The 19,387-nt window shown below is 39.2% G+C and overlaps 2 protein-coding genes across 5 annotated transcripts; one reads left to right on the forward strand and one right to left on the reverse strand.

Annotated features, from left to right (window-relative positions):
- Positions 1–84: 84 nt before the first annotated feature.
- On the reverse strand, positions 85–11,428 carry znf281b (zinc finger protein 281b). 4 transcript variants are annotated; one of them, XM_067370008.1, is made up of 8 exons: positions 11,256–11,428; positions 9,423–9,707; positions 8,812–9,224; positions 8,592–8,708; positions 6,944–7,067; positions 6,745–6,828; positions 6,541–6,659; positions 85–3,825 (listed from the first exon to the last, which is right to left on the reverse strand). In XM_067370008.1, the coding sequence occupies exons 3-8, from the start codon at positions 9,181–9,183 to the stop codon at positions 2,128–2,130; spliced, it is 2,514 nt and encodes an 837-aa protein (XP_067226109.1). In that variant the 5' UTR covers positions 9,184–9,224; positions 9,423–9,707; positions 11,256–11,428; the 3' UTR covers positions 85–2,127. The 4 variants fall into 4 exon arrangements, with proteins under 4 accessions (XP_067226109.1, XP_067226107.1, XP_067226106.1 ...); XM_067370006.1 differs by lacking the exon at positions 9,423–9,707; XM_067370005.1 differs by having other exon boundaries at positions 8,812–9,707.
- Positions 11,429–12,610: 1,182 nt separating this feature from the next.
- Positions 12,611–19,111, forward strand: kcnj19b (potassium inwardly rectifying channel subfamily J member 19b). Its single transcript, XM_067368977.1, has 3 exons — positions 12,611–13,470; positions 17,934–18,150; positions 18,474–19,111. Exons 1-3 carry the CDS (start codon positions 12,805–12,807, stop codon positions 19,109–19,111), a joined length of 1,521 nt encoding a protein of 506 aa, XP_067225078.1. The 5' UTR covers positions 12,611–12,804.
- Positions 19,112–19,387: the final 276 nt, after the last annotated feature.

Here is a 19,387-nt window from a genome sequence, read left to right on the forward strand (position 1 = left end):
TTTATAACAAAACGTTTTTATTGGCTTACCTAATCATTTATAAAGTCATCTGACATGTACAGCCCTGTGACAAATGAGACTGAAGTCGGGGACATAATATGCTACAAACATTTGGTGCAATAGTGATCAGAAGAAAGCCATAAAAACAACTTCATATCATGCATATCAGAAACAAAAAGAAAACAAAAACATTTTTAGTGTTTTTGTACATTATTGTAAACAAAGTCTCTCTAGAAATCATATCAAAACACATAGCAAGTAACAAAAACAAGGGGGAAACGAGACATTTCATGAAATTCTAGAGATTATTCTACAATGAAACACTGCTTGGCATCACCGCTTAACAGAAAGGAAATAAAATAGTACATTTGTATTCCAAGAAATCAACTTTGACTGTAAACACAGGTGGCATTAAATGATTATACAATAAGTTGACGCATACTACAATATTTCCACTACATGAAACATGTCCCTGGTTTCTCATTTTTACAATGATATGAGGTATATTAAGGTCAATCCTATTCTTTATGCCACTCTTTTCCTTATTTTTTTTTTTTCATTTCAATCTATAAAAGCATGGAACGAGTTTGGAGTGCAGCATTCAGACTTTGTTCTTGATACCATCACACCGATGGCATTTCTCTGGGACAGGTTTAAGTAAAAGGCAGGGGGGAAAACAATGGCAAGACCACCGAAAGGCCTCACGCGGGACATAGTCTTGCTGCATGGGCCAAAAACCAGGAAGACAACGCAGCCCACCACTCTTACCAAGGACATCAAAAATTGCATTGGGAAGAAAACACCTCGTCTCAACATGAAGTCTTTTCCTAATTCACTGCTCATTTAAAAACAAAAACATCACAGGTTTAGGTCCTTCCGATTCATTGGGTTCTTCTCCGTCCAACCATTTAAAAGGGAAGCTTGCAATTTTGTCAGGCATTAAATTCAAAACCACACTAAGAGGTAGAACTCCAAATGTTGCTGCTCAGCCCAAGTCAAATAGTCATGATACCTGAACACCTTCAGCGCAAAAAATGCTTCAAAGTAGCCCACAACTGTAAAAAAGTGGCATTTGTGTCCAATAACAGTGTTTTCAATTAAAGAAACAAAATATCACCTATGACCCCAATGAATATTCAAAAATGCCCTTTGTTATGGCAAATCTGCCGTTCCCTCCCCTACTTTTAAAAATCACAGCTTTTTTCATCAAAAATAATAGTTTTATGTGTCCTGAATCTGAATTCTTGCTTTCAGTGGTTTATAAAAGTGCTTATTTGATTCCTTGAGAGATCAAAGTGATGTCAGCTGACAAAGAGTAAAGTTTAAAGAAGGGGATAAGAATTACTGCTCACCCTGAGACAATAGTTATGCAAGTTCCATGTAGCTACAAATAAATATCTACATATGCTAGAATGTTTTTATCTGCCTACCTGACTACCAGTATGTTTTTTGTGTGTTTTTAAACATGGCCCTTAGGGATGAAAGTGTTTTCACATTGATATCAGAAGTACCATAAATTTTACAAATGCACAAGTGGAAAGAGCCACCAGTGTCATTCCACTGAACATGCAGTTTCCCGATTGGCTGTCTTTTTCTTCAAGGAATTTCAAAAACAAAAAGCTTCACTGTCATTTCAAACGTACACCTGTAAAAAAAGGGCGCTAGTGCACCTCGTTTAAAAAAAGTTACTGCTTTTTCCTGAGTAATACTTTAGATCATTGTAACAGACAATACATTTTTTTGCCATTGAATACTGGGCCACTCCCTGACATCTGTTATTATTGTAAAATCATCTTCCATTATTAACTTAATCTTACAATTAGACTATGATTGCTAAGACATACAAGGTTTCTGAAAGAAGTCCTTCGCTAGCCTCTAATATCGCAGGAAATATTTAAATCTAGCCTTACATCCACTACGCTAATAAAACAAAATGACTAAAACACATAAAATAAAAAATAAAAAAAGTGAAAAATTGCATTTGAGGTCTTGTAGACCTTCCCTGGTAACGTCTTCTATTGACATTTAATGGCAGTGTAATAATTAAAGTTTTACTCAGCGAGGAGAGGGACGCATTAGAGACAGTCCTCATCCCACATAACAGGGTCAGGTGAGCTCCCTTAACCTTTACCTGTAGCTTTGGCTTGTGGGGGTTTTGGATCCTGAGCTAGCCGGCTCGTTGACATCTGCTAAGAGACTAGTATACCCTGAGAATTCAGATACGGGAGTCCGCTGTATCCTGTGGTCGACCTCTGTGACACCCACTCGCGGGTCACTGCCATAACCTAGCGGGGTTCGGCGACCAGACTTGAACTGAGAGCCGAAGGCTTGGGCAAAGTTCTCTATCTGGTAGGTGGAACGTATGTCCACTTCCTTAGATGACTCCAGGGCAGCAAGGTCAGGATAGACAGAGCCATTAGATGAGCCGCCACTGGTGCCATTCCCGTTGTTGCTGCCGTTGACAGAAGAGCTGCCGTTCTTGGTCTGCTGGTCTTTCTGGCTGCCACTGCTCAGCTCCTGAGTTGCGAGAGCGTACGGTGGCGAGTGCTGCTTCTCCAGCTGGTCAGTGAGCTCTTGAGATGGAGTAAGCTGCTGGTGCGGAGCTGACTCCAGACTGCTAAGGTGAAAGGCTTGCTGGGAGGATGGTGAGGCATGGGAGGGCGACGGAGAACCTACCAGCATTCCATAATGGGACTTGCTCAAGGAAGCTGAAGAGGAAGGTGCAAGAGGGGAGGAAACGGGCTGTCCAAATCCACAATCTAGTGGTGAGGTGGTGTAGATGTTCTTTTCTGGGAAGAGTGTGCTAACAGGGCTGCTGCTAGACGACAGGAGGCTTGGGAAGGGTCCAGACGGGCCCAAAATGAAATTGCTGCTATGGCTGGTTCTCTCCAAGGTCTGGAGCAAGAACTTGGAGTACTCGTTCATCACCCCACTCTTGTCTCCAGAGCCAGGAGATCCCTCATCCTGGCCCAGTTCAGAGGTGGCAGAGGCAGGCTGCAATTCTACATGGTGAGAGTCTTGCAGATCAAAAGTCACATCGTGGTGAGAACCATCGGATTTGTGGCTGTAGTGGTCCAACAGGCTCTGCAGCACCTCATCTGGGATCCCTGATTTGTCATGCTTGTCAACGCTTACCAAAGGCGAGGTGTCAAGCAAGGCTAGTGTAGGTTCTCCTATGCCACCTTGGATGACCGTCGGCTGCGGAAGGTGGACAGAGCTGAAGTCAGCTGCAGCGCTGCTGTTAGCAGCATGCAGGTACCGTCTTTTTTTCAAAAACTGCATGGCATCATCGTAGTTGCTGCTGGTACCTCCTTGTTTGGGGCCACCAGAGGTTTGGAGGAGGCTGAGACCATCCATACTTCCAGCTCCAGACATGTCCATAGATCCTTGCTTCTGCTCATGGTTGGCCTCCTCCATAGAAACCGGACCCTTGTCAATTCCCTTGTGGCCACCTTTCTTAAAGACAAGCTTGGGTGTGCGTCCATGCTGGTTGTCCATGCTTGTCTCAGCCAGAGCCCCTGAAGAAGATGCCCCTGATCCACTGGGGATGTCCAAGGTGTAGTCCTGTGGGGCGAGTCCTCGTGCCATTTGCACTCCTCCTCCCGCAGCTGCTCCCTTCTTCCTTCGCCGCTCTCCTCCATCATTGCCACTTTTGGACTTGCCCCTCTTGCGTGGTGGGGCGCTGGTGTTTCCCTGAGTGAGTAGGTAGCTGCCTTGTCCCACATCCTCGTCTCCAAGGTCCAGCATCCCTGGGTCCAGACCTTTCTTTATGGCTTCTCCACAGGTTCTCTTGTGCTTCAGTAATCGATCCGTCCGTGAGAAATACTATGAGGCAAGAAAGAAAGGTTTCCTGATGCTCATTTTGTTCAGATCAATGAATTTATTCAAGAAGTACATTAAAATGCAATTCATATGTAAAATGACCTAAATACATATCTTCTATGATGAGTATGTTAATTGACCATATGCAGAGAACGTTCTTAAGAACTTCCGCAATAATATAAGCAAGCTGGAACACTTCCAGTGAAATGTCACTTGTTGGTGTGTGGTATCTTCAATGTCCTGAGGTAGCTTTAAAAGTTCCCTAGATTCAAAAATTGAATTTACCTCAGCATAGTTAAATAACAAGAGTTCAGTACATTGAAATGACATACAGTGAGTCTCAAACTCCATTGTTTCCTCCTCCTTATATAAATCTCATTTGTTTAAAAGACCTCCAAAGAACAGGTGAATCTCAACATAACACCAACTGTTACGTAACAGTTGGGGTGTACGCCCCCAATATTTGCATATGCCAGCCCATGTTCCCAACATTATGAAAGGCATTAGACAAGGGCAGAACGTCTGGATCCGTGCAGAGCTGAATCAACAGACTAGGTAAGCAAGCAAGGACAATAGCAAACAATGGCAGATGGAGCAATAATAACTGACATGATTCATGATAACATGATATTTTTAGTGATATTTGTAAACTGTCTTTCTAAATGTTTCGTTAGCATGTTTTGCTAATGTACTGTTAAATGTGGTTAAAGTTACCATCGTTTCTTACTGTATTCACGTAGACAAGAGCCGTCGCTATTTTCATTTTTAAACACTTGCAGTCTGTATAATACATAAACAACTGCATTCTTTATAAATCTCTCCAACAGTGTAGCATTAGCCGTTAGCCACGGAGCATAGCCTCAAACTCATTCAGAATCAATGTAAACATCAAAATAAACACTGTACTTACGCAATTAGACATGCTGCATGACGATGTAAAGATCCATTTTGAGGGTTACATTAGCTGTTTAAACTTTTTTTATGTTGTCTAAGGCAAACGCCAGCTCTTGGGGCGTGGAGCACCAGAATTAAAGGGCCACACACCCTAAATTGGCTCATTTCTAATTATGCCCCAAAATAGGCCGTTAAAAAAATGAATTAAAAAAAAAATCTATGGGGTATTTTGAGCTGAAACTTCACAGACACATTCAGGGGACACCTTAGACTTATATTACATCTTTTAAAAAAAGTTCTAGGGCACCTTTAACAGCATCAGTAGTGTAATACTTAGTTTTTATCTTTATCAGAATAAAGTCACTTAAATAGTCAGGCCTAGCATTAATTTAGTTATTCAAACACAAGACGATATAAAATGACTTCAGTGTTCCTCCTCAGCAAATTTCAATTTGACCAGTTTTCACATTTTTTCACACGCATCAACATGCATCAACACTGTAAATTAAAGATTTATTGTGCACTTAAGTTAGAATCACTGAATAAAATGCGTGTTTTCACAAGTGTGCCAAATTCAGTGAGCTTGTGCTGCAATGACTGACAGCTTCTGTGATTATAAAGGGAGAGTGCGGTGTTCGCTTTGTGTAATTCATACACAAGAAAAAGTTATTGTATTTCATGAGATTTTGTGAGTACTTCATACTTCACCTTGACAAAATGCATTTTTAAACCTAGTGATTTTATAATGTTTAATATTTATTCAAAAGCAAAATAAAATCTACTACAGGAAATGGCTAATATATTCATAAATGTTCCTCTGCCGCCATCTGCTGGTTATAGTGGTAATTAATGTCTTTTTTTAAGTAAAGTCTTTATTTAATGTTATTTTAAATAAAAGTGTTATCATCTAATGTTAGATTTCCTACATCTTGAAATGTTTAGTTTTACAAATGGGGACAATCTCAGAAGGATGAACAAATAATGTTTGTGGTCATCACATCACAAAAATGTTGCGTATGAGTGTTTAATTACAGACACTGCATTACTTATTCAAACGTTCCTATTAGTTTTGTCTTTATTGCAATAAACTGGTTTATTGGCAAATTAAGCAAGTGTGATAACTGCATTAAAATATAAATACAACATAAAAAAAGTCAACCACTGATGGCTTTGTGTATGTATAGTAAGTACAGAATGACAGCTAACAGTTCACCGGAAATGCCCAAGCTGGCTTAACTAAAAACAGTAAGTAACCGTGCATATGGTCAATTCACACTTCTGAATTAAAATTCAAATCTGATTTTTCAGAACTGACTTGCAATTCTTGAAAATAAAACATTAAGTACTTTGACAATCTTATAATTATTTCTTATAAACAAAGGGAAAAATAAACCATTGCACTGCTTATTAATATTTAAAAACCATTTGTCCACCAAATTAAATTCATGTAGCCCAACCAATATGCAGGAGAAACATGTTTTGAAAGAGATAAACTATAAAATAATGATTAGGATTATTACACTCATATGCATGTATGAGTGATTAAACCTTTAACCTAAGAGCAGTCGTGGCCATTTGTAACATGAACGAGCGAGGCTTCCCAGTGTCATCCACTTCCAGTTGTTTTAGCTGTACAAAAACAGTGTGTTATGCTATACCTATATTTACCTATAGTGGCTAATGAGTCTTGAACATTCACAAGAAATAGCTTACTTCTGCACTGAAAAATAAGATGGCCTAAACTATTTTCTGCCATTTCCTTTCCTTTATTGTGGACACTCTTTATTTGTCATTGAGTCAAAAAGCATTTCTGTTAGGTCTTACCTGTAGGCAGGTGTCACATTTATATGGCTTTTCTCCACTGTGTGTCCTTTTGTGTCTCTCCATATGGTATTTCTGAATGAAGCGCATGTTGCACTGGTCACAGCTGAACGGTTTCTCCCCTGTTGAGCAAGAGAAAAAAAAAATTCTCAACACCATCGTAATATTTGCTTATGACAAGTATAAGACAAAAGTAAACAGACTCACCACTGTGGATTTTTTCATGGCGTTGCAGCAGATACTTCTGTATGAAGCTCATATTACATTGACTGCACCTAAAAGGCCTCTCACCTGCACAAAATTAAAAAATTACTCCACATTAATGTTGTTCACCAAAACATCCCATGAATGCTGCGTAAGACTGAATCTGAAAAGGGTAGTGCAATTGGCAGTAAAAGCTGCTCACCTGTGTGAATGAGCACATGTCTGCGCAGATGATAGGAACTGCGGAAGGCTGCATTGCAGTGCTCGCATATGTGCGGTTTAGAGTTGGGAGAGAGGGGCCCAGAATCACCATCCAGCATGAGTGACTAAAAACAGCATGTAGACAAACAGAAATTAAAACTTCTCCATCTATTATTCACTTTTTGAGAAATAAAATAAACTCGCATTTTTTTTTTTCAGCCTTTTGTTATACATTCAATATATATCTTGATATTTATTAACTTGTTATGAAATGTTAATTGACCACTATTTTAATGACACTTAAATCAAAGACACTATTTAAAAAAAAAAAAAAAAAAAAAAAAATTTAGCACTCATATTTGAAAAAGACTCAAAATTTGTAAAAGTGGGAGTGTAGAGGGTGGGAAGAGGGGAGACAACAACCAATAAAATACAGACCTGCAACACTCTCATTATAGAGACAAATGAATATTAAAATATGAGTGGAGAAAAAAAAACAACAACAACAAGAAGTTGGGGGCACCTTGATGCATTTAAAAAATTATAGCCCTATGACAATAAACTCACAAGTCTTAACATTAGACTACTAACAACTATCTTGAACAAATCAAATGTTTTGATAAATTGTTCTTAGAAATATCAAAAAATTGGGATTATAGTAGAGCTATTGTCTGAATATTTAAAAGGTCTAATAATATTTTTATTACCTTAAGGAGCAGTGCTATCTCTGAATAAATTACATAAATTTTTACACAGAAAGAATAAAGGCATAGTTACGTTTTTGTCCATTCTTCTTTGAATTTCAGTCTACATCATTGCCTTCTGTGTATTAGAATAATTCATTGTGTCATCGCGTTCATGATCTGATGTATAGCTGTACCAGTGTCCTTATTTGCACATATATAATTCATTTAAAGAAGACACAATGAAAACAGGTGTACACGTGTACACGATGCAGATTCATGTTTGGTGAAGTCACTAGAGTATATGAAATATGTAATAACTTAAACACACTGGCTCCAGTTTGAAAATTCACGCGTTGCATGTGTGGTTACATATTAAATATTATTACAGACATATTTTCTATGTGTTAACTTAGTAGTCAAACTCCAACTCATACCAAATCATGGGCAAGATGCAAACAACACTTTTGTGTTACAGTACTGAGGAAAAATACACTTACTACACGTGTTCGAACGCAAAGCTTAACAGGCAGGCAGAGGTGAACTAACAGCGCTGAAACTGGCTTTTGTGAGTTTGTGACATTTGAATTTTTCAATGTATTCCAATCTTATGAATAATACAGTACAGTGATTGGATTAAAAGAGTTCATTCTCTTGAATAATGCAGAGGAAAAACTCAGAAACTGATGAAGAATACACAATCTCCAGCCGCGGCAGCCAATCACCACTCCGAATAAACGCATCTACCTCACTTTATGATGTCGGTCCAACTATGCTTTTTAAACCAGAATAATGAAATGGCCCCAAAAAACAAAAAATAAACACTTTTCACTTAAACAATGAATGCTATTGTTGTTGTTTTAATTGATGTGTATCCTGTTCATGTCGGTTAACATCTTAAAAAACGTGTTTTAGGGTTTCATGACCCTTTAAATAGCACACTGACTGATAAAAAGGCATATACACCTTTGCTGAGTCCCCTTGTTTCCTTCTGGTTTTGCCCTCTGGTCCTTCTCCATTTGCTCTTCTCCCTCTTCTAGGCCCAGATTCTTTAGGGTCTTTTCCCAGTCTTCCAGAGAACTGCTAATGAAGCACAGAACAACAGCTTAAAATAAAACCAAGACAGTATAGTACAGTATGGAGCGCACCATGTATTGATAACTCCTCATTTATCATCTAGACTTACATTGCTAAGGCTTAGGTCATGCAAAAGCATATTCTGGTGGTTGCCAAGTGACATGTCCAGCATATCAGTGCTTTTTCCTCCTACTGTTCCAGTTCCCGTTGCATACATTGGGAGGCGGTAGTCCAACTCACTGAGCTTCTCCTGTTTGATACCCATACTGTGGAGAAAGCCACCACCGTGGTCAGGAGAGTCACGCTCCTTCTTTAGGATCATCTCCTGGGGCAGATCCGCCATAGAGGTTTGTGAAGTCAGGCGCGTGAAGCTGGTCACTGGAGGTAAATGGCTGAACATGATCATGCTGGGAGGGAAGTTTGGGTCCATGCCTCCGTTCCGCAAAAACTCATTGCCTAGCTTGTCCTGGATAATACTCATGCTTGGGTCTTCCACAGGCCAAAGTTCATTGATGAAATATGCTATGAAGACAAGAAAGTATGAGATTGCTTATGAAATTAAATCTAGTAGCTTAATGCATAAACTACTGAGTAGTAAATTAGTTATTTTCAGAAAAAAAAAAATTTCTTATGAATAGTCAAAGTATATTAATATTATTATATGCAATGCTACATTTTCCTAATTATTCCTGGTCCATAAATACAATTGATTTCAGTTACCACACTGGCTGATGATTCAGGGAATTGTGCACATTGGGTGTATGACATACTGTCATGTGATTAGGCTATGCCAATTGTAATTATAATGCCATTTTTATGACAAAGCTAAATCAGAAAATGTATCTGCTGCTGCATTAGTTTGCTATGTAAGATGCAACTTGTTTACTGCATCAGATATCTTTAAAATCAAGGTCATAATTTTTGTGTAGGTCAGACTAATAAAACCCTCTTAAAAAGGTCAGAAAGACTCCAGAGCTTCTGACTGAAGCAGCTGGCAGATGAAAGCTGGAAAAACAAACAAAAAACAATTATATCAGTAACATATCAGAACTATTACTGTATCGCTTAAAAACAAAAACAATATCTTAGCAAGTGTTTACATTGCATTTAATGTCTTTGCTAAATTGACAGGCATATTTATAATATGCATGGTCTAAATGGGAAAAGATTGTATTATAAATTAAATTACAATTAGTCAAGTCAAGGATGTCTAAAATATAACAGTTAGAAAATTATGGCGATTACTCACAATGTTGAGATCATTTCAACGAAATTGGGGTCAACGAAAATAAATAAAAAATAAATATGTTGTTTTAGTTTTGATTAATGTGTAAAAAGCACAAGTTCGAGGAAATAAATATAAACAACCCTGGTGAAGATCCAAATCAGTCCTTTCTGACGATCGGTTAGCTAACCTTAGCATCATAAGATTTAACATACTTGCTTAAAAAGGACGACTATGAAACTGTTTTCGGAAACACACCTAAAATTGTTTCAATATATACTTAAAACACCATTAATATAAAATCTGTCATCTTTTTAGAAAATATAACACGGTGTAAACCCCGAGTCTGTGGTTGCCGCAGCATTGTTCTCTATTGTGATCAGCTAACGTTAATGGATAGCTGCTTAATCTTATTGATATGGCCCCGTCTCTTAATACATATACTTTGATAAGGTTTAAGGACTTTTAGGTGAACTGATAACTTTAATTTTACATCGTTTTAAAGTTTTCATTCTACTTTTCGGAGCTAAACTGAGTAAAATGTAATCCTTTTTTATCAAATCCAGCTAATCTAGTCGTTCATCACAATTACCAAACACATCTCGATCTAAATGACTCCATTAGCAGCTAACGGCTAACTAACGAGAACGAGCGATACATGAGAACTACACATCACAAGATTTTAAACAAACTCGTGTGTGTCCATATACACCTCTTCACAAAAACACATACGAAAGATAAAGCTAAAAAACAACCAAATTGAGAAGTGTTTTATTGAACTAAGTGATGAACGAGCTAGCCCGCAATAGCATGCAGATGAAAGAGCTACTGCTAACAGCCCATCTCCACACCGCACGCGACGCGTTACAACGCTACCACGAAAACAAACGAAGCCCAATACACTTAACGTTAGACTCTTCTAGTGTACACTTTCTTTGAGAATAACTGCAGCGTTGTAATTTTGTCGCCTCTCAAGTTCTTGCCTTGTACATGAGTGTGATATATCGTGACCATTCATCCATTCGTCACCATCACTAATTATAGCCCACACACAGTAACACAATCCGCCGAGAATATGCGGCGATAAATGCGATGTAAAGAGTACGCCGAGACTGGTATACATGTACGCCTGCAAAGGTAGATCGAATTTTTTACTAAAAGCGCTTCTGATCGACACAGTCTCTTGCAGCAGAAACAATGATGCTCGGCGCTGAAATGCATCTCTCGCTTGAGCGGCTGTGATTTCATTCGGAGCTTTCATCCGTGCGCAATACCTCATCTTTACAACCTCGGACAGAAATAAATGGTACAAACGCAGTCACACTTACTTGTACATGGCCACGGCCGACTCGCAGTGTTCAAATTAATCCCGGCGCTCGATTCTTTGAGTTATTTCACAGCCAAAATATTGTTCTCTTGCAGCTGTTGGCCTCTTCCATGTTGTGTCGACGCTGGGAATTATGGGTTGAGCGGACGGGTCGTGAGAGGAGACAGACGGATACAGGCAGGACTAGTCAAGCAGGGGGCCACTATGCAAATGAAGATTGTGCCTGAGCATCTGCGACTTTGTCCTGAGTGTGAATTAGTTCTTTACATAATTTTTCTCTTAAAATATTATTTATCTGGAATGATGGCTTATTGTAAACCAACAGAATGCTGACACAAATGAAGGCTACCTAATTGTTCCTAATTTTACTGTTGTAAAAAAAACATATTGAAAAGATAATAAATAATTAAAAAAATATCCTTAATCAAAACTTAAATTGTGCAAAACCCCAAACCTATTATCTTTATTATTTTATATTTAATAAGTTACTTCATATATTTAAATAAAAAGATTCTTCATATGCAGTTTATGCACCTTCAGGTAGCCTACCTCCAAAATATGCCTAATTAAAAATATAGCCTATTTACCCGATTTTCCCCTTTATGTTCTGTTGGATATATTAAAATTGAATGTTTTGAGAAAAAGAATTAATTTAGAAGTAGGCTACATGATATCTACATGATATCATGATATCTATCTATCTATCTATCTATCTATCTATCTATCTATCTATCTATCTATCTATAGGCTATATATATATTATATATATATATATATATATATATATATATATATATATATATATATATATAGATATATATATATAAAATCAAGCTCAGAAAACAATGTGTTGTCTAAATCATTTTAATAAATGAATAAAATCATCATGTCTTTCAAAAATACCAAAAAAAAAAAAAAAAAAATCCTCACATTTTTCCCCTGTATATTGTATTGTATTCTTCATCGCTATCCTTATACGTGCTTTTCTTTTTCTTTTTTACATTGTTGTTCTCATGCAAGTGAGATTTGATTTTGATAAACATAAATGAGTGTGTCCTGTTCTTAGCCAATATTAGATGACCTAGAGCGGATGTTATGATCAATATGTTTTCAGCAGATGGCACTGTAATGCTATAGTATTTCATAGCATACAAACGTGCTCGAGAGATACGACCCCTTTCTCCTAAGACTACTACTGCTGCTCAGTGATTTGAACACACACACACACACACACATTTGCCCAACCTCTGCCTCCCTCTCTCAGCGTATAGGCAGAAGAAGCGCGCGTCAGTTCATATTCAGTGCCGCAGTTTATCTCCACTACACATCTCCAAGCTGAGAGAAGTTGCGGAAAAGACACGGGAGCGCTTGCTCTGTTTTTGCTACTTTTTGCGCATCCACACATCTTAATAATTTGAGGATAACAGTTAAATAATCTTAACTGAAAGGCTGCAAGTGAAGTTGTCGATATATGGAGCTATACGGCGAACGTGTGGAAACTTAAGACACCCTTCTAGCGTGTTTAATCTGGCGATTGTGGCTCGAGTATCATGTCTGCGATCAGACGAAAATTCGGAGAAGATTATCAAGTGGTGAACACCAACCGGACCATGTCATTTTCTGCTCCGGCCAAAAGAAAGCGCCAGCGGTTCGTGGAGAAAAACGGGCGCTGCAACGTCCAGCACGGTAACCTTGGCGGGGAGACCAGCAGGTACATTTCCGATCTCTTCACCACGCTCGTGGACCTAAAGTGGCGCTGGAACCTGCTCATTTTCCTCTTAACGTACACGGTCGCGTGGCTCATCATGGCATCTATGTGGTGGATCATCGCGTACATCCGTGGGGACCTCGGTCACGGCCACGACGAATCGTACACGCCGTGCGTCGCCAACGTTTACAACTTTCCCTCCGCTTTTTTGTTCTTCATCGAGACTGAGGCGACTATAGGCTACGGGTACAGATATATAACGGAGAAGTGCCCGGAGGGCATCATACTTTTCCTGTTCCAGTCGCTGCTGGGCTCGATCGTGGACGCGTTTCTCATCGGCTGTATGTTCATTAAGATGTCTCAGCCCAAGAAACGCGCAGAGACGCTCATGTTCAGCCAGGACGCAGTCATCTCACAACGGGACGGGAAGCTCTGTCTCATGTTTAGGGTCGGGAATCTCAGGAATAGCCACATGGTGTCGGCGCAGATCAGGTGCAAGCTCATCAAGGTAGCACTTTCTGTGGCAAATAACATTGTAATATCAATAGAGCCCATGTGGATGGTGTGATGTGTGTGTTTGCGCACAGGTTTTAAGTCGCATCTCGAAACACTGCTGTAGGGAAAATATCCTGCATAAGATTGTTTTACTGGTTCTGGTGAATGTATAGTTAACTGGTCCTATATTGAAAGGAATATTGGATATTTTGACGCTTCACGTGACAAATGGGGAGGGGAGGTCGCATTGATTTTAAGCAAAGCTCGCCATACTGTAAATTTGTCCACTGCATGTTTGCACCCCTAATGTAATGCAATCCGATCTCAGCAGTCTCTGATTTGCATAGAAATCTTGTTTGCTCTCCAGAACAAAGAGCATGACGTGTCACGTGCATAAATAAATTGGACACATTCTCATTCTGATTATAAGGATCCCCGTGAGAAGCCTTGCGGTAAGAGTATGCTTCTCGGACACATTTCATTCTGCTCTATGTGAACTGTCAGTAAGCGATTGAACGACGAAGCTTTCCCTATACTGGGTTTTAACGTGTAGATTGTTAACCAAAATGTTACAGTAACACTTTGTAAGGTCCAATGTCACATTGCTTGAACACTGAAAGGGCAAAGATGTTCTTATGTTGTTTAAACACACACACACACACACACATGTTTGTTTTTGTGAATTGTGGGGACTTTCCATAGACTTCAATGCATTTTACACTGAACAAACTGTACATTCTATCCCCCTACCCTGCCCCTACCCCTAAACCTAACCCTCACAGGAAACTGTGCAAACTTTTACTTTTTCACAAAAACTCATTCTATATGATTTATAAACCCATTTACATTGTGGGGACCGCTGGCTGGTCCCCACGATGTAGGTGAACTCAGGTTTATATTACATCATGGGGACATTTGGTCCCCACAATGTAATATAAACAAAAGCACACACACACACACACACACACACACACACACACACACACACACACACACACACAGGTTTGTTTTGCTATCAAAATGAGGACATTCCATAGGTGTAATGTTTTTTATACTGTACAAACTGTACATTCTATCCCCCAACACTATCCCTACCCTTAAACGTTCCCATCACAGAAAACATTTTGCATTTTCACATTTTTAATAAAACATTCTTTAGCATGTTTTTAACACTATTTTAAATATGAGGACTCATGAAATGTTTACATTGTAATACCAGTGCAATACCCATGTCATTATACAAATTTGTGTCCTCATAAATCACAAAAATGTGCGCACACACAGAGAAAACTTTGTTAAAAAAAATGAGTCTCATTTTAACACAAATTTGCTTTTACTGGAAAACAAAACAAAAATTCTGATTAAATATTCTTTTTAACATCAGATATCCTTATGACAGATTTCACTAGTGCTTCCTCAGTGAGAATGATATAAAAGGGAGTTAACATATGGGGACAGGGCAAAGAAAATATGAGCTCATGGAATTGTAATAAGAAAGACTGGAAGGCATGGGACTGATCAGAACAGAAAGGAACAGAAGCGGAGAGGGGGGCTGGAGGGGTGGGAGGCTCTGTTCTGAAATAAGAAGAGCATGATTGACACATGGCTCTTTCCACACCACAGCAGGCGCAATGCAGTGAGCACAGGATGACGGATGGTTGACTTCATAAGCTCCTTCCTCCCTTCTGTTCTGCCCTTTGTCCATTACTGTCCTATACAGAATGTTAGAAAAATAAAACAGCAGCCCATCTATTGCTCTCAGAGCGGCTTGCAGTGTAAGCACCCTGTCTTGCCTCTAAAATTTACAGTCTCTTTTGCTTTCTTTTACTGTTTACTATGGCTAATATCAGAGAAGATTAACTAGACGGGCTGTCTTAAGAGCAACTCAAAAAGATAATGATGCACATTATGGAATTTAAACTGTTTTCAAACAGTCATTGAAATTTGCCACTGAAAAAGTTCTTGATCATCAGTCTTCCTAAGGTCAAAGAAGTTCATTTGAGGTGCATGCAACACACAGTCTTCTGTCTAAATTGGCAACTGCATGCTCTGCCCTGTGAACTTTGACATGTTTCTTTCTACAGATATTTGAAGGAAAATCCTGTGAACTTTTGTATGTGAAGACGATGATGAAATCAAACTGCATCCCTAGAGTGTCATGGTTAGAATGGCAGGGCTTTCTTTAGCATCTCACTTAGGCAGAGGGATTTGACAGGAGTGATTAAATATCACCAGGGACTTCATTCTGGGGACGAGCTGTGAGGAACAAAGGGAATATTAGTCTCCTAGCTCCTTACCCCTAAACCTCAGTTTCTACTGAACACCAGGGAGCTGTCTTACTTCCCCTCGCAGTGTCTTGTTGTAGCCTTTGATTTTTTTTTTTTTTTTTTTGCGCTGTTTGAACTCTTTTTCTGTTTCTTCAAAATTTGACAAGTGTATTTGATTTCAGTAGCTTTAGTCTTGGCTATGAGCATTTGTGTGATATTCGTCTAAAGTTAAAACCGTAGGAATAAACCCTTTCATCTTTTTTGGGACAGAATATCTGTCACAATAATGAGATTTTTTTGGATGTTTAAAATTGAATTTGCAAGCAAAAAAGAAAAAGACGGAGAAAAGTTACAATGATGACATTCTGATGTATGTTTTTGGTTTGCACATATATGTGGGAAGTGCAATCCACAGGCCTTGTTTAACTAAATACTGGTGCAAACAGGGTCTAAAAAGTTTTGAGCTTGTCTACTTTCAACTACTTCCAGAAAACACATTCAGCCAGATTGCTTTTGCAGTGTAAATGCTCATGTGGTTGAATGTGTTCGAACAGCCACAAAAAACATTATGGGAAGCGCACTAGCCAGATTTAAACTTTGTTGGCTAAAGACCCAAGTTTGGTTTGAAGATGAAAAACGTACCAAGCACAATGTTCTCTCACCATTACTGATTTCTAACATGCACTCACAGCGTTTGGTTTGGTCTTTTCAGAGCAGTAACGAAAGCTGCTGCTCTCTGTGTGTTTTTCCGCCATCTTCATGCGCGTTCATATGTAAATTGCACAAGCTAATTTTGCCCTTCCCTCGAAGAAATCAGGACAGAAGTGGTTGAAAGTGGACAAAAGAGAGGGATTAAAACACCAGGTGTAAACCGGTATGCATCTCCCTTGTCTACTTGTAATACAATCAACCAAAACGCATCTTAATACCTGATGTAAACAGGGCCTTAGTTTCAGCAACAGTCAGGGACTATCCGCAGATATCTCTCCCCTACCTTTATCACACCAGCCGATCACATCATACATCTTGTTCCTCTTTGAAGGTTTTGCACTTGTGTCTAACAATTCCCTGAAAATAAGAGTGTGTGTGTGTGACAGTGGCACTGCATCTATACTTGTGAAATCTCTCACTCTTTTCCTGGGAACACCACCGTGATTGGAGCTCTCAGTCTGTTCACCATCTGTGGCCTTCGGCACAGGCAGCCAACCACGCTGACTTCACTGCCAATCTCTAATGTTAATATGGAAACAAGGCTATGTGTAAAGGTAGATTAACAGAGCATGGTTGTTGACTGTAGATGCCCTTTAAAAGGTTTTTTTATGCATGTAGATATCTGTCCATGTAAGACATAAAGATCAGTGGTACATTTCGTGTAATTTTGTACAGATGACCCCAGCTTTCTGTGCGGGTGGGTAGTTGACATGTCACACTACAGGACACAGCTGTCACTGTCATATTACACTTAAACTAAAAATCTTCTAAACAGCAATGCAATATAACACATTCAGTTTTAAGACCTCATATTAACTGCATGTACATGGAATATTTGTAGTTTTATCACACCACCGCAAAAGTGAACAGTGACTAAAAAGGTGACCAGTATTCTTTTCAGTTCAAACATACCTCCTTTTAATGTAAATTAGCTTATTGATACAATTTTTATTTAATAATTTTATATATTTAATATTTAAAATAATTTTATCAACAAGATATTAAAACATTTAGTTATTTTATTTAAGCTTAAAGACATTTGCTGGCCAGATGGTCTCCTGATGCTCTATACCAGCAAACCATCCTGATTTAAGATCTTTTTAACACAGGAATGAGCAATTAACATGGATTGCAGATGTTATACAGCCTCAGTAGAGTACACCAGATCACAGTAACAACCTAACAGAGAATCAACCTGCAATGTTTGGGTGATTGTTCCTGCAAACATTGATTTTTGGGGTGTGTTTTTTCTTGTTACCTGATTTATATAATTCATTCAATGAATCCAGAGATACAACAGAGCAGCATGTGCAAATAAGCATCACTCTAGGCACAATTTATTTTTAGCTCACCCCTGAGCACCACAGGCTGGGATCTTTATCTGAAAAGTTCTCTGTGGTGTATGCCAAGATTAAATGTAATTCTAGCATATATGAAAGAGAAATTTTGAATGATTTGAAATTGTCTTACCGCTTATCTCACTCTGTGTTTGCTTTAGTCTCGTCAAACCCCTGAGGGAGAGTTTCTGCCATTGGATCAGCGGGAATTGGATGTAGGATTTGGAACGGGTGCTGACCAGCTCTTTCTTGTCTCACCCCTCACAATATGTCATGAGATCAATTCCAATAGCCCCTTTTTCGACTTGTCTCAGCGCTCCCTCATGAACGAGCAGTTTGAGATTGTAGTCATCCTAGAAGGCATTGTGGAAACTACAGGTTAGTGTCATACATTATCAGAAAAAAGAAGTGTTTTGAGAAAGAAATACATTCTTACTTTCTTTTAGCTTGACATGTTTAACTTGCCATAATATTCATAATATAATAGAAAGGTTTTTTCTTGGTCACCCTGCATCCTGGTGGCACGATATGGTACACCATACATTTTTGCTCTGGGAAACTGCATTCAGGAAAGCATTTTGTAATTTTTTCACCCATTAAAATTATGATTTTGATTATTACAAATCAAAAGTCTGCTTATTGATAAATCCAGACAAAGCAATAAAATACCAGATTTACCAGAATTATGGCTTCCCTTTCAGGCATGACGTGCCAGGCACGAACATCTTACACAGAGGACGAGGTTTTGTGGGGTCACCGCTTCCTACCCGTCATGTCGCTGGAGGAGGGATTCTTCAGGGTGGACTACTCTCAGTTCCATAACACATTTGAGGTTCCCACTCCTCCATACAGTGTGAAGGAGCAGGATGAGAAGTCCTCCTTGCCCTCCCCCGGTCCTGTTCTCTCCCCTACGTTTCTTGATGGTCGTAGTCACAGAGAGCGCGTTTTCTCCTTAGATGGAGTTCCTCTCACTGAAGAACCTGGGTCCAAATTACCAAGCAAGCTCCAGCGTATGAGCTCCAAGAATGGAAAAGAGGTCCTCAAAACCGGAAGTGCGCAGCCGACAGAAAAAGCCTCCAGCACAGGTGACCTGCCTCTCAGAGTGCAAAGGCTTGGATCCCTGATTGGTCAGGGGGAGGCGGAAAATCAGCTCCAGCTTAAACCTCTTAAGATGGGTTCAGAGGCCCACACCCAGTCGGCAGGAGAACTGGAGCATCACAGACTGCTTCAAATGCCTGCTCCGGTCCCAGGGCCGAGCCTTAACCCATTGCCTGCCTCCAGTGGCCGACCAGAGGACAACCTCCCACCTAAATTACGCAGAATGAATGCAGACCACTGAATGGGTCTTTATTTCTCACACGGAGATGAACAGTGAGGCTTAGGAGGTAGAGATCATTCTCGAAATCATTTAATGCTGAATAATATTTATTTAAAAAGGACTAAAGTATACTGTGATTCCTCTTCTCTATGCTTCTGGAAGAGCCACATCCATTTGGTCAACAATCAAACTCATTGCTTTGCCCTCAATAATATGAGTATTGTAGATATTCTGAATTCAATTTGAATTCAAATAAGCTTCAGCTACTTTTAAATAATTAAGCACCTTTATATTATG

This window comes from Chanodichthys erythropterus, chromosome 19 (genome assembly GCF_024489055.1).
Source record: "Chanodichthys erythropterus isolate Z2021 chromosome 19, ASM2448905v1, whole genome shotgun sequence".
NCBI lineage: Eukaryota > Metazoa > Chordata > Actinopteri > Cypriniformes > Xenocyprididae > Chanodichthys > Chanodichthys erythropterus.

Excerpts from the sequence above, each read along its gene's own strand:
- znf281b (XM_067370006.1), bottom strand. The coding sequence starts at position 9,183 with ATGAGTATTATCCAGGACAAGCTAGGCAATGAGTTTTTGCGGAACGGA. Across the intron at positions 7,068-8,591 it reads AACAAGGGGACTCAGCAAAG|TCACTCATGCTGGATGGTGA; the intron begins GTGTATATGCCT and ends TGCTGTTTTTAG. Across the intron at positions 3,826-6,540 it reads AATGTGACACCTGCCTACAG|TATTTCTCACGGACGGATCG; the intron begins GTAAGACCTAAC and ends CTTGCCTCATAG.
- kcnj19b (XM_067368977.1), top strand. The coding sequence starts at position 12,805 with ATGTCTGCGATCAGACGAAAATTCGGAGAAGATTATCAAGTGGTGAAC. Across the intron at positions 13,471-17,933 it reads TCAGGTGCAAGCTCATCAAG|TCTCGTCAAACCCCTGAGGG; the intron begins GTAGCACTTTCT and ends TGTTTGCTTTAG. Across the intron at positions 18,151-18,473 it reads AGGCATTGTGGAAACTACAG|GCATGACGTGCCAGGCACGA; the intron begins GTTAGTGTCATA and ends CTTCCCTTTCAG.